Raw genomic sequence first — 14,173 nt, forward strand, 5'->3', positions numbered from 1 at the left:
GGCACAGACATGCTAGAGGCAGAGTTTATTACACTACGCAGGCTAAGAACCCTGGGCAAGGTCCCACACAGGTAAGAATCGAACCAGCTCTTTATCAAAAAGTTAATACTATAGTCAACCCCATTCTCCTTTGGTCATTACAAAGCAAGAGAAATATTAAAAGAAAAGTATTTATACAGAGAGGGAAGCTGAAGAAATTCTGTCCAGCCCTTTCCCAAACCCCACTTCCAGCACATTCAGGTGCCTGGTCTTCTGGCTGGCAGGAGCAGCAGAGTATCAAATTCTCACAAGATATCAGGTTGTCGGGGTTTTATTATTATTGTCATCAATAAAAGCAATAATTACCAAGAGCTGCCATTCCTGTTCCTCCCCTAGGAAGGGAGAGGGGCAACACCACATCCCCTCCCTCTCTGCCCTCCGAGTGTAGGGGATGGCTGTGTACATGGGTGTGAGAGGACGTGCACACACTTCCTCTTGCCAGCGTGCACACACACAGCACAGCTGGCACAGGCATTGTGGTCTCTGATCCCTCATTTGTACGCAGTCTTTAAAAAAAAATATTGTATTATAATAATAATATGAATTTCTCTTCCAATTTGTGTCTTCTGGAAAAATGTCAATCGTCCGTGAGGTCCTGCACAAAGAGGACTTCCGTGTGGCTGAGTCCGGCCTCCTGCAGCGTGGGTGGGTTGGGCCACTCCTCTGTAGGGAGGCAGGGCAGGACACGGCGAGGGAAGTTGGCTTCAATCTGGAACTTTTCAGGGCTTTCTTTCAGGGAGAACAGGAAGTCGTGGATTACCTGGGAAAGAAGCACAGAAGTAACTGCCAGCCAGGAAGTGATGATGCAGCCAGAATGCATCCACAGTATCTTGCAGGGGAGGGGTTAAGTTCACAAATTCACACCATCCGTGTTGTAGAAACAACACAGCCATGATCTTAGCATGCATGAAATCAGACTTGTCATAGAATACCATCTCTGTCTCTTCCTATACCCCTTATTTAACAGGGAGCAACGAGAGTCTCAGCTTTTCAGAAGAGTATTTTTGTTCCATCTTTTTCCATAATCTTTCTCTTCTAAATTGAGAAGAAGTCCAAAGACACCCTACTTACCCAGAAACAACTCTAAGCAAGGTCAATGGAACAAAAGCTTTGTCTAGCCACTTGTGGAACCTCTCAACCCAATCCACAACGAGAAGCCTGTCAGCTCTGCCCCAAGCTCACCGTCAATGACTGTGTGAAGTGGAATCGCCGCTCCACTCTGGAATCGTTAGGCAGCTTGAAAATGATCTTCACGCTCTCTGGGTCATCAGGATGTGGCTCAGGAGGAAGGCATTCCGACTTCCGTTCCTTCTCCTCCTGCAGCGTCTGCAAAGTACAAAGTAAGGAAGAAGGAGCAAAGGAGCAATGGGTGTGCACCAAGCTGGCCTTTTTGCTTGTCCCTTGCAGCACGGCTGCTCCAGGCTTGGAGGATACAAGCCTGAAGGCAAGACTAGCAACTCCAGTCTGACAGGAAAATCCTACTGCAGACACTGCTCCTACACACTGTGAGCATCCAAAAGAGCCTCTCCAGTAGTCAGTTTGCACTCACCTGTCGCCGTCTCTCCTCTGCTAGTTTTTGCTGCTGCACTTCCTCCTCCTTTTTCTTCTTTCTCTCCCGTTCTTCCTTCTTCTTACGTTCTTTTTCCTGGTCTGCACGCAAGGATGCCAAATAAGCTTCATCTTGCTGCTGCCTCAGTACTTGGGTTTGGTTCCTCTCTTCCCTACAAACATGAGCAGGAAGTGATCAGGGCTAGCAGGCCAAAAAAATGAAGACAAAGCAGGCTGATAGTACAGCCTCAAACTCTCAAGAGCACATGCATCAGGTAATAATTCATTTAGAGTGCACAGTACCATGAACTCCTAGAAGGCAAGCTGAGTCTCTGCACTCCCTGGCACACAAACTCCTCCCCTGGGGAGAGTTGAGATTAATTGAGCAAAAGATTTGTCACCCACTGCAGTCTGGCAGAATAGACAGATACCACATAAGCAGTGGCTATAATTTCAGTATCACACTTTACACTCCTCATGGCTTTATCTCCATCAGATTAACTCCTCGTTCATTTTAGAAGCCAAGAGCATCAACATGTGCTATGGGATCCCCCACAGAGAAGAGACAGTCAGGAAACCAGAAGGTGACATCCTACTATGGAGAGTCTGCAAATTATTCCTACAGTTATCAGAGACAGGAGCTCACGTTAGTAAGGCACCAGTGGCAATGCAGCAAACACTGTTAGAATTCATGACAGCCAGCCTAGGCAGCACCACTCAAGAAGCAGCTAGCTGCAAACACCAGCTCTCCTCCAACTCCTTCCCTCCTGCTTGGCTTCTGCTGACTATTTCTGACCTTCACCTGCAGCTCCAGCACACTACAGGTTTGCTCGTTGCAGAGAACAGTAGAACAGTCAGCCTCACCTCTCAGTAGTGGGCCTGTATGGGCAACACATCAAACTCCCTGGCTACAGGGTCTCCTGAATTTATAGACCAGTGCTCCCACTGGGAAGAGGGGAGATCGTGGGCTGTACTACAGAACTGGAGACACTGACCTACGTGTCTACATAAAGCATGTGGAGGAAAGAAGGGGGCAGAGCAGAAGAGCAGAGCCGGCCTCTGTAAGATTTGCATTATTGAAGCTCAGGTCCTGCCATACCTTTCCAGGCGTTCAGACACCAGGTATGTCTGGTTGGCATCCATGATGAACATCAGTTGATTAATAAGGTCATCAGCCTGGATGAGGCCTTCTAGCCGCCCAACTACAGTCATTCTGCGATCTTTCAGCATGATCACAGCCAGGAATGGATACGTGTTCTCCCGCAGAGCCTGGGAAACTGGAAGATAGGCACAATCATTATCACTTCCAGAAGGACCAGCAAGGAGTACAGCACAAATGTTTTCATCACAATGGCCTGGGAGAGCAGATTCCAGAGCCACTATCTCTTCCAAAGCAGAAAATGCCACAGGTTTCCTTTTGTCAACCGAAACCTGATAAATTAGCAGAACAAGAAGGTGACTTGGAACATAGACACCAAGGGGATGAAAAAACAAAAACAAAACAACAAACTTTCAAGTTCTAAAACGTTTCTTGATCGTAAGTAAGAAATAAATTGCTCTGAATGGACTTTCAAAATGGGACAAGAAGTTCTCGGTTTAAGCTGCAGGAAGAAAATCATAGGGAAGCGTTTGCTGTTATTAAGGATGGCTACACTCTTCACCATTACACTGTCTTCCAGAATGTTCATCGTAGACATTTTAGAACAAAATTAGATGATCTCGGCTAGAGACAGACCGTCCTGAAGCAGGGGATGAGGTTAGAGGGTTTTAAGTTCAGCTTTCATATATGATTAATGGCATGCAAACCTTTCCCACAGCTGACCACCCCCTCCTCAGAATGTGCACAGCATGTCCCACAGCTTAGAATCATCATTACTGATGGAGCCTTCCAAACTAAATGTGAGCACCCCACGGACTGCAGCCCCAATCCCTTCTTTATGGACTGTGACTCTCAAGTACTGCAGCCACGAAACAGCAGTAAGTAAAAGAATGCCTGCTTAGAAAGCCAAACTCTGAGGGAGTTGATAGCTGGTAGCAGAACTATGAAGAAAGGAATAACACAGACTTGCAGCAGAACTCCCAGCCTCTTGCCAGAACCAGGAGGGGTCAGAAGAAACATAGGAGGCACAGATAGAACTCTGGGAAAAGGCTCAGTTTGTTTTAAGACCCTACTGTAAATGCTGGCAGGCCAGGTATCAACAATCCTGGAAAGACAGTACTTAAAGACCTCATTGTGGACTGCTGAGGAGTCAAAAAACTGTGTGTGGAGTAAAGATGACAGTCAGAAAGGGAAAGAATGTACCCAACAAGTCACTCCTGGCCTAAGGCATAATCTGAACCAGCATTAAGAGCAATGCTAGTTAGATACTTATTTCTGCATCCAGTTTAATCCTGGGCACACACCCACCAACTCCCATTAACAAGCCACTGAGAGCAGCTTAAATGCCTGCAGTTAAGTACATGCAACTAGGACTGCCCAGAAACATATGGAACAGTCAAGGTTAAGAGCAGTAGGCATTCCCCTGCAATTAACCAGGCCCTATGAGATATCACACAAAAAACAGCATGTAGTTTCCCATGCACTCCTGTGATGTTCTCTTCTTGCACAGAAACCAACAGAGCATTTCAAACATGTAAATCTGTCAGAGAGCATTTGGCTTGTCCCAGAGGTCAGAGGGTACAGGTAAAGCCGAGGAGGGACATACTCACCTCTGTATCCCTCTGGTTTATTGGTTGAGCAAGCCCAGAAGAGCATTCTAGTGTTTATGAGGGCGACCACCTCAGGTACGCACAGCGTATTGCTAATGGATGAGAAGAGATGATGTGAGTAAATTTGCATTTAAGGTCCAAGGACAACAGTTTGGAAAACATTCCTACCTACCGGCAGAATTCGTCCGTATCTTGGTGGTCATCTCCATGAAGATAAACCAACAGGAAGCGCAGCTCCCGCTTGGCATCATTCAGTGCCTTGGCATAAAAGTAGAGAAGGTAAAGTTACGGGTCTCTAGGAAAAGCAGCACCCACAAGACTTGTGTGAAACAACTTGGCAACATTCACCTGGGTCATTACTTTGCCAATAACCGGTTTTAATGAGGCATCCAAATGGAGGATGAACATACCAGACTTTCCAATTCAACCCTCATTTAAGAGGGCTACAACTACGCTCTTCCACATTCCTTTCAGGATGTGGCTTTGGAAAACACTGAACTCAGAGCCAGGTACACAGCTGTGCAAATTGACACCCCTACACCTCCCCACCAGGCTCAGCTGGCAGCAAACAACCGTCCTTCATGCCTCAGACTCACAGCAGGTGAGGCTGAACTTTCCACTACAGCCTGTAAGGATGTAGCCATCAGAACACATCAAATGAAAAGGTTACATTAAAAAACAACAACAACGAGGCCAACTCAATAATGCTGTGGGCCTCAACAAAACAAACTCAGCAACAAAGCTTTTTGCATACACAGTCTCTGGATTCCACCCACCCAGGAGCATTTCTTAACAAGGGCACGCAGTAAGTGTACAATAGACTCCTTGTTTTACTGGCATTGAGTTTTGGTAGCCTAACCATTCCGTGGTTATTTAAGTTTGGATTCCAGGCAGGACAGAGGGGCCTAGAAGAGACGTGGAGGCAGCAAGCTCCATCATTGTGCAGCATGGAGCAGACAGACACCACATTCCTCTTTGGCACTTGAGAAGCGGTGCTAATCCAACTGCCTGCTGAAATGCTCAGCAGTAGGCCCTTCTCTTGGCCAGTCTCTTGGCCAGGCTGAGAGAAGCTGCAGAGAAGGCAGCACCCACAAGGACATCCTTCGTTACCAGAGAGCACTACCAGCCAGATCTAGGGTTTGGAACTCTCACCTCACATTATTTTCTTGAGTGGCTCCCTCTTTCAGTATCGAGGCCTTGCACCAAGTTCTGGAGTTACATTATGATACAAGCCCAGGCAACCAATCCCAATTTGGTGAACAGAAGGACAGACTCTGGCACACCACATCAGTTTACAGAAACAAAGACAGGATTACAAAGAATAGCTGTTGGCTACAGAGCCCTACAGACGGTCGAGGAACAGTCAGAGCGGCTTCGCTTTCCAACTTTGCAGGCTTGGCACATTATCAAGCCTGGCAGACACTTGTTTTCTAATACACTTGTTCACTAGCTCTCCCAGTACTCTGCTAAAGAGTTTGGAGACAAAACACTGGACTTTGAGAAGTGGTTTTGCCACATAGGCTCTGATACCATGCAGTAAAATCCCCACTCTTCATCTCCCCCATATCTTCACACTGACATGTAACACTGACCTGGCTGTAAGTTCCCTGGTAGAAGACAGGGTGTATCCTCCCATATTTTTCCTCAAACATATGAATAAATGAAATAATGTCACCCACTGGGTCAGTAACCCGACTACGAGGATCAGGACGTATAAAACGCAGAGCAAACCTAGGAAGGAAGCAAAGCACACTGGAAATTCAGCTCACTGACTTTCTGAAAAACAGGTTTTCTTTTCCACAAACAATCACTGGCATTCACAAGAAGGAAAAACATCACAGTTGAGTCCCTTGAACGTTTATAATTAAAATTCAAATTGCACCACCTGCTCCAAAACGACACCACTGCAACAGAAAGGCCCCAGTCAAATATCCTGTTTCAGACATCAGCAAGTATCTGATTTTTGGGTGATTAACAGTTTTAACTTCCTCTAAAGCATCAGGCATAATCCACAACAACAGTGTAAGGTCTGAGGAATTTATCAGAAGTGGGCTGTTAGAAGCAATAGTGTTTTCCAGGTAACACTGAAAACTGCATTTCTGCTATTCCAAGACCAACAATTCCAGAGCACAAAGAGCTGCAGTAGGAGATTGCTACGTGAGGACTACAGTGAAGTGAGGCTGAAAAATCCTAACTGCAACACAGGTACCACTGTTTTTTAGTTTTTAAGTCATTGTATAGAAGTAATACTGAAGAAAAAAAGCCTTTAGGGAAAAAATAATATGAAGGAAAAAGTAAAAAAAAATAAAATAAAATGCAGATTGCAGGACTGCTCAATAGTCATCACCTTTCAACATTCCCTTTTCTCTCTACTGATTCCACAAAGAGGTAACATGAACAAGCAGCTACAGACATCAGAGGAGAAAAACAACCTCGTTCACAGTTTAGGTTTTACTTAAAATAACACAGATTAGCACAGGTTAACCTGGAGCCTAGCCCAGCGGGACAGAGTTTGACACCACCTTTTGTCTCCCTTCTGCACTCAAACTGAAAAGTCACATGGAGTTGAAATTCCACTTAAACATTTCACTTTCTGAGCCACAGAGCACTCATTTTTTTCCTGCAGCACACTTTCTTTCTTGCCAGTGTAGGTGCCTAGCAACACTGCATATTAAGTCAGCTGAGCAAACAAACAGAAATGCTCATCTGTCATGAGAGTGAAAAAGATCCAAGCGATAGAGGTACAGCCAAATCTAAGTGTGCCTTGATGCAATCAATACATGAGTCAGCAGAAAAAAATGCTTACCTAAATATATCAAGTAATGTGTAATAGGTAAATCGGAATGGAAGCATTATGAAGTAGTAACCCCATCCTAAAAGGCCCTGCAATTACAAAAGAAAGCATTAGAACATTGTCTCCAACCCAGCACTGAACCAATAGAAACGCTGCATACACCAGCATCAAGCACACAGGCATACAGAGAGTACTGAGGCTCAAATCATCACACAAAAACACCACCTCAGCAACACTTTATTGCTTTGAAAAGGCTAAATTATAACTGATTAATATGGTTTATCGGGAATTCGAAATAACACTGCCAAAAATTGGTGTGACTACTTCACTAAGCAATAGTTTTACACTCAGTAGTTTTCTTAACTGCACACAGAGTGATTAATAGCAGTCTTAGAAGGACACATGAAATATGTTCATTACACACAAATGCAAATAACTGAAAACTTGAGAATTGGAGCTTTTTATGGGGTCTGAAAAGAAACATCATCTCTCCCATCAAGAGGGGATAGTTCTTCATCCCAACAGAACCTATCAACAGGGAAGACATTCTATGACACAATAAAGGCTGTCTGGTTGTGAATTACACAACGAGAAAATGGCCACAGAAATAACAGAGGCTGAAGGAGTTGCCCTACATTTTGTTTTTAGAAGACGCTCAGAAAGGAGATAACAGCTCATAAAGAAAGCAATTCCTTTCCCTATTCGTATGTCCTGTTGTTCACAGAGCAAAAAAGAAACAAGACAAAACCCTCTGTAAGATAACTTGCCCTTGGCTGTGGCCTTGAAACAACATAGCTGTAGATCCTGTGGTCTGCTGTATTGACCTGCAACGGCCGAGATGGAGGTGGGTTAAAGACACTTGGGACACCTTCTTGCTCATTTAACCGGTCCTGCACAGCTGCCTTTAAGACAAGAAAGAGCAAAGAAACATTTCAGACAATTAAGGGTACAGAATATTGTTGGTGTCCAAACTATTCATGTAAGTAGCATTTACCCACAGACCCAGAGCACTCAAAGTACAACTCAGAAGTTATTTCTTCGTAGAAAACCTTCTCCATGACAGCCTCCATGTGCACACTACAGGGAAGTACATAGCACCAGACAAGCAACTGCAGCTCTAAGAACTCTGCTGCACAGTTTTGAAATTGGCTCTCTAGCAGCATCACAATATTGTTATAGCAAACTAGCAGTGTAAATTCAGGGGCTAAAAGATGAAGTGTGACTGTGAGGAAGCCCGTTCCCACCCTAACGCTCACGTGAAGCAGTACCTCTATGTTCCAGTTGTGCTGCTCCAGCGTGTGACGACATTGGTCCATGGACTCTATGCCAGTCAAGTCCTAAAGGAGAATAAAAGCAACTGAGTGCCAGGGAAGCCCGTCTTACAGCACAGCTCTTCTGCAGGATGCAGCTGGTGATGACTGAACACAAGGCAGTAACTTGATATACATCCTCACGTGCAATTTCTATTACGCTCCTATTAGTTGTTAGCATTCCCTTTTACTTCCACTTGTCATCTTCCTGATTTCTTGCTTCACTTTAAAGCCTCTGAAGCCATCTCAACGAGCTGACCATTCAAGAATGCACTGAATCAGGATTTGCTGGAGGACAGTGTCTATATTCCCACTGTCTCTGCCATTCAAGTATTCCACACCAAGTGACACTATGGACAAATGCCCTATTCAGTGTCTGAGCTCAATTCTAACTTTTGAGCATTTCCTGGCTACTTTCTCACGATGTCTGAACAGATCTCTACCTTCTCCCCACCCACTGGGCAGAAATCATTCTGCTGGACAGAACCGGGCTGTTCAAAGTATTACTGGGATTAACCACGGATTTGCAGTCGCTAGGAAAGCACTTCAAATCACTGCACAGTGGCGTATGTTTATGAAAATAGTATTTATATTGAAAGGCCTTGCAATGGAAAGCTACACAGTGAATGTCATTGATAAAAGGACATCTTGGAAGATATGGGACTCACCCAATTGTTTGATTCAACAATGGAGTCACACTGTGTGTATTTCAAAGACTTTGCAGACTTCTGATCACCGTTCCTTAACGCTCCTGAAATTCTGCTGCACTTGCCGAGTTCAGATGATTCACAATCTCATTCACATCTCTGTCTCTCAGGACTATTTGTGGGCAGTATTAACAGGGCTTCCTTTTTAAATTATGAAAAATGCAGTAGCAGTTTTTGATCAGAAAACAGCACCAAAATAACAGCCCTCCACAGCTATCAACAAACACTGAATGAATACGATCAGTGCAGCACTTGGCAGACTTACTGAGCTTCCCAGAGCCTTCCATCAGGTTAACTTCAGCCCCTCCTGGCCATCGCTACAGCAACTGCCACGCTGATGGTCTGATCTCACCAGCTCCTCAAATGGCACAACTCCACAGAGGTGCAGCTGCACTTCTTCCTTGCTATCTTAATATGTATGCTCTCAACATGAAACAGAAGCGACAAAGCCACCCAAATACCATCTTCTGATCAGCAAAGCCACGCCACAAAACGCTGCAGGGCGAGAGTAAGAAATCCCCAGTTGCACAGGCAACTGACAGCTGAACACCTTTTGGAACGTTACTCTGATATGCTCTGTGAGACAGAAAGATGTTCAGGATGTTCTGGAAGACATGGGTTGTTCAGAACAACCTGCACCCACCACGAGAACAGCAGGAAGACAGTTCAACTGCCAATTCACACAAAGCTGGCTGGTAGATGCTGATACTGGTCATTCCCGCTTAACCACTGTTAACTGTTCTCTCTTCTACAGTTACTGTGTCACCGCAGCAGCAGCAGAGAGACTTGAAACAACATTTCCTACACCACTTGTGGCATTTCTGGTGAATCTTGAGGCTATTCTGCCAACTCCTATCCACACAGGGAAGAAATGAGCATGTATTTAGTATCACCAGCATTAAGAGAATGAGGTACCTTCACGTCACTAACTGATATTTGCCTCCTCTTGCTAGTCTCTTATTAGCTCCTTCCTTCAAAGAAGAAAGATACAGTATCCTGTAGTTAAAAATAAAGTTAATCCCATTGAATTAGTGCTCTCCTACAGAAACCTCCATATAAGTGTAGGTTCAAGCCCGAGACAAATATTTAGTAGACAAAACACTGTATTCAGCAGAAGGCAGGAAAGTTCAGTGTTCTCAAACACCCCTCAGGGCAGAACGCTGTTCCAGAATACACCGCAGCTGCTGCTGGATATCATTATTTGTATCTCTCACTGCTGAGACGCTGCTCAGAAGCCCAAAATCTCCTTAATCCCGAAGTAGTGAAAAGTGCAATTCCACACTTCAAAGACCACAGGAATATCCCCGGGTGGACAAAGGCTGTATGCTAGACTTACAAAATCGCACCTCTGCAGATACGCTCCTATGTTGAAACACTGCACAAAAGATGCAAATCTGCAGGTCTCTAACTGGCACTGCTCTTAATTCCCAGCCCCTGAGAAAGCCCACAAAATCAGGTTTCCAATGGTAAGGAATATCTAACTTCAAGCAGCAAAAAAGCCTTTAGCAAGAGAATTTCTCTTTGCATATTACAGCAAATGCATTTACAAAAGATTTGGTCGATACACGATGCGCTGAGTGGTAAAGATCTCTGGAGTGTCTCAGTTTCCTCTTCCTCTTCAAAGAAGAGGTTTTCAGCTCCGAGTGTTTGATTTTCCCCAGCTGAAGTTAGAGATGGTATCGTGAGCACTAACTTTTTCCTCTGCAAACAACACTCCTTTTCTTTGCATTAGCATAAGTACAACAGACATCAGCCCGAATGTAATGGGCACAGATCAATAATGCAATCCTGCAAGTGCTGCTTTGCTGTTCCTTCTGCCTCCCAAATGGAACTGCACCACCACAGCTTTCTTAAGCAGCTCACATGAAGTTTCTCTCTACAGAGGCCAAGACTGCCAAGTCCTGACAGATGAAAATTTAGATGCTTTTATTTTGTTTACATTAACCAGGAATTCAGCAGCAAATAGGAGACTGAAAGTAAGAAAGAGCGATTTGCTGCTTTTATTTCATGTTTATCCCCATCATTGCTCCATGAAAGGAGCAATGTTTTTTCAAGCACACCATTAACCTATCACAGCAGGGAGGCAATTGACCAGCCTATGCCAGCCCTAACCGTAGGACGATAGCTGCTGCTTTGACAGTTTTGCCAGTACAAGTATTTATGTGCGCTACCAAAACACATCATGCAAACATCAGTAGAGTTAATGCAAAGTATGTATGCAAATTGTACCATTGTGTATTTAAACAGTACAGTAACCCAGCTGATTCAGGCCAGAAGCAGGCAACCATTTTTCTACCTTGGAAACAGTGATTTTCAGCAAAGGGCAGACAGTGAAGGACAGTGGTATCTTCAACCAGAGCACCTGTTTATTGGGTGGATGACAGCAGTTCTTTCTCTACACTTCTCTCTCGGTTCTTAAATGTAATACTACTGAGGGCCCTCCTGCTATTCCTTTCCTCACCTTTGCCACCTCACTCTCTTCTCTCTTAATCCCTTCTGTTTTATTTACACGGCTGTGGCATGCCTTCTGTGAGAATACAAAGCTCTGCCACCACAGAAGGCCGCACAAATTATGATGACAGTGCATTACAAACAGTGCTCCTTCAGACAGCCCCACACTTTCTTGGAGTGGTAATCCCTGAAAGGCTTACAGGCTAACAGTAGCAGTGCTGTGCAGCAATAGCATCATACAAATGACTTCTGGCAAGACAGAGCCATCCTCTGCAGACAGTAGGTGCTACTTCATACACAGTTCTAGCTAAAGAAAAAAAAGTATCACCAGAATTCAGCTGTTGCACAGCCCCAGGGAAAAGCTAAGCCCGCACACCCAAGGAGATGGGGCAGCAGGATGCTCGTGTTGAAGCCTTCTGGACTCCATCTCTCACACCAGGCTCCACACAGTTTGATAACTGCCAGTTTTCTCCCCTTTGCAGTCTAAGTTTTCCCCATCTTCAAACCAGGGCTCAACAGGAAGCTGGGCTAAAATATGGATCCTTCTCCTGAGTCCCCAGACTGCTCTCCATGGTAATACCAGGTAGAGGGAGGAAATGCACGAGATTCTTTCATTTCACAGCTGCCCACAGGGCTTTGAAAATAGCAACAGGGAAATTGATGAGTGCAGCTGGTCCTATCTGTCCAGACTCAGCAGGTTAAGCACTGCGATGTATTACTGTAAAAGCTTCCCTCCAGCTCCTTTTGCTTATACATGTGATGCACAAGGCAACAGCTTAAGCCTTATACACTTACCAGGGAAACAGTAATACCAGGAAAGCAATTGCTAATGCTCTTGCACCTCATTTGTCTGTAAATTAAGATTGCCCAACATGCTAAATTTGGGGTATTTAGACAGGACCTCTGTATTTAAAAAAAAAAAAAGTCAATCAAAGTAAAGGTTATAGAAAAATGCTGCAGTAGATTACTTCAGGAGCTTGTTCGATCCTCCTGGCTATGAGATAAAGGTTGGGAAACTGTCAGGAATGATGAGGAGCATTTGCATCTAGATCAGCCAAGGAAAGCAGAACTGGATGCCTCCAGGAACCCTTAAATCTACAAGTACCCATTGAGATACTATCTTTAAAAAAATATATATATATATCAATACAAGAATATAAGACCAAAACAAATCTGAAAAAAATATATTTATAAAAGCTGCAGTCCACATAACACCAAATGATGCCTTACAATTCAAAAACAAACCTAAGGCATCTGATGGTAATTCTCATCAGCCAACAACAAAACAGACGAATTACTTTTCCTCTGAGCAGCCACACTAGTTCAGCTTTGGGGCAGTTTTCTCTCCAGTAAACACACCTGCAAGTTGCCTCTTTCGGGTCCCCCGCAAACCAGAGGTTAAGCTACTAGCCCACGTAATGCAGCAAGCAGTGAGATCAGATCACTGCACTCTCCAGGGGCCTTCCCCAGCAGGCATTACCACACCGAGTGCATCAGGTACAGCTCTCTCAGAAGCTGGGCTCCATAGATACTCACAGGCTAATTGAGCGTGCCAGGAAGGACTCGCCACTCACCACTATCGAGAAAGGGACATTTTCAGATCACCTGATTGAAACGGCCAGGACTGGCCGGGTTGTTCTCCCCCCATGGAGGCAGCGGGTTCACTCAGCATTCATTTCCTGCCTCGCCAACGAGCGCTGACCAAACACGACTGCTAACGAAGCACGGGGGGCACAGCTCTTAGCGAAGCCCCGGACTGGCAGAGTCAGGGGACGCACGATCCCCAAAGGAGTCCCACGGGAGTCCCGCACCGCACATCCCCGCCCTCGCCGGGGAACGAACGCGGCGCGCTCCCCTCTCGCCCGCAGCCCAGCCCGGGCCGGCACCCCGTACAGCCGGACTCTCCCCGGGCAGAGCCCGCCTGAGCCTCCAGCCGCGGAGCAGGCCGGCAGTATCCCGGCGGCGGCGGGGCAGGCCCGTGCCCCCCTGCACAACACCTGGAATTGCAGCAGCTTCTCGGTCTGCTCCGCCGTCAGCTCCCGCTCCTCAGGCGCCGCCATTTTCCTCCGCCTCTGACCCGCCGCTCCGTCACCCTCCGGAAGTGACGCCGCCCACTCGCACTTCCGCGCGGCTGAGCGGCCGGCTGCCGTTCGTCTGTCGTGACCGGAAGCACACGAGCACGTTCCGGAGATAGCCGAAGCGCTCTCGGAACTTCCCGGAAATGCCCGAACCCCATTCACGGGGACCGCGTGCTTGACGATCCCTATTGACACACTAAGGGTCCCGAAAGAGCCGTTCGGCTATTTCCGGAGACGGCCGAGAGAGGCAGCCGCGTGCGACTATAGGCACGAGAGCGGGACCAGGCCAAGACGCGGTGCGGAGCCCTCCAGCAGCAACGTGCCGGCCCGGCAGCGGGGCGGGCCGCCGGCCCTCCCTGGGCTGGTTCTACCCGCTCCTCGTCTGCGGCCGGTGGCCCCACCCAAGATGGCGGAGGCGGAGCCCGCACCAAGATGGCGGCCGCCAGCGGCCTGTGCCGCGGGGCCCCGAGCGTACAAAACCCGGCGGGGCTTCAGCCGGCCCGGGAGTTGCGGTAGCACCCGCGACTCCCACAGCCC

At 46.5% G+C, this 14,173-nt stretch overlaps 1 protein-coding gene across 2 annotated transcripts; it reads right to left on the bottom strand.

Moving 5' to 3' along the window:
* Positions 1-10: 10 nt before the first annotated feature.
* Positions 11-14,109, bottom strand: FAF2 (Fas associated factor family member 2). Of its 2 annotated transcripts, none has more exons than XM_085236547.1 (11): positions 13,556-14,109; positions 8,359-8,427; positions 7,858-7,992; positions 7,103-7,179; positions 5,889-6,027; positions 4,469-4,554; positions 4,297-4,388; positions 2,687-2,864; positions 1,589-1,760; positions 1,222-1,365; positions 11-799 (listed from the first exon to the last, which is right to left on the bottom strand). In XM_085236547.1, exons 1-11 carry the CDS (start codon positions 13,616-13,618, stop codon positions 617-619), a joined length of 1,338 nt encoding a protein of 445 aa, XP_085092673.1. In that variant the 5' UTR covers positions 13,619-14,109; the 3' UTR covers positions 11-616. The 2 variants fall into 2 exon arrangements, with proteins under 2 accessions (XP_085092673.1, XP_010717301.1); XM_010718999.4 differs by lacking the exon at positions 13,556-14,109 and adding an exon at positions 9,069-13,501.
* Between the last annotated feature and the right edge of the window lie 64 nt (positions 14,110-14,173).

This window comes from Meleagris gallopavo, chromosome 15 (genome assembly GCF_905368555.1).
Source record: "Meleagris gallopavo chromosome 15, MGAL_WU_HG_1.1, whole genome shotgun sequence".
NCBI lineage: Eukaryota > Metazoa > Chordata > Aves > Galliformes > Phasianidae > Meleagris > Meleagris gallopavo.

Excerpts from the sequence above, each read along its gene's own strand:
- FAF2 (XM_085236547.1), bottom strand. The coding sequence starts at position 13,618 with ATGGCGGCGCCTGAGGAGCGGGAGCTGACGGCGGAGCAGACCGAGAAG. Across the intron at positions 8,428-13,555 it reads AGAAGCTGCTGCAATTCCAG|GACTTGACTGGCATAGAGTC; the intron begins GTGTTGTGCAGG and ends ATTCTCCTTTAG. Across the intron at positions 7,993-8,358 it reads AGCACAACTGGAACATAGAG|GCAGCTGTGCAGGACCGGTT; the intron begins GTACTGCTTCAC and ends CTTGTCTTAAAG.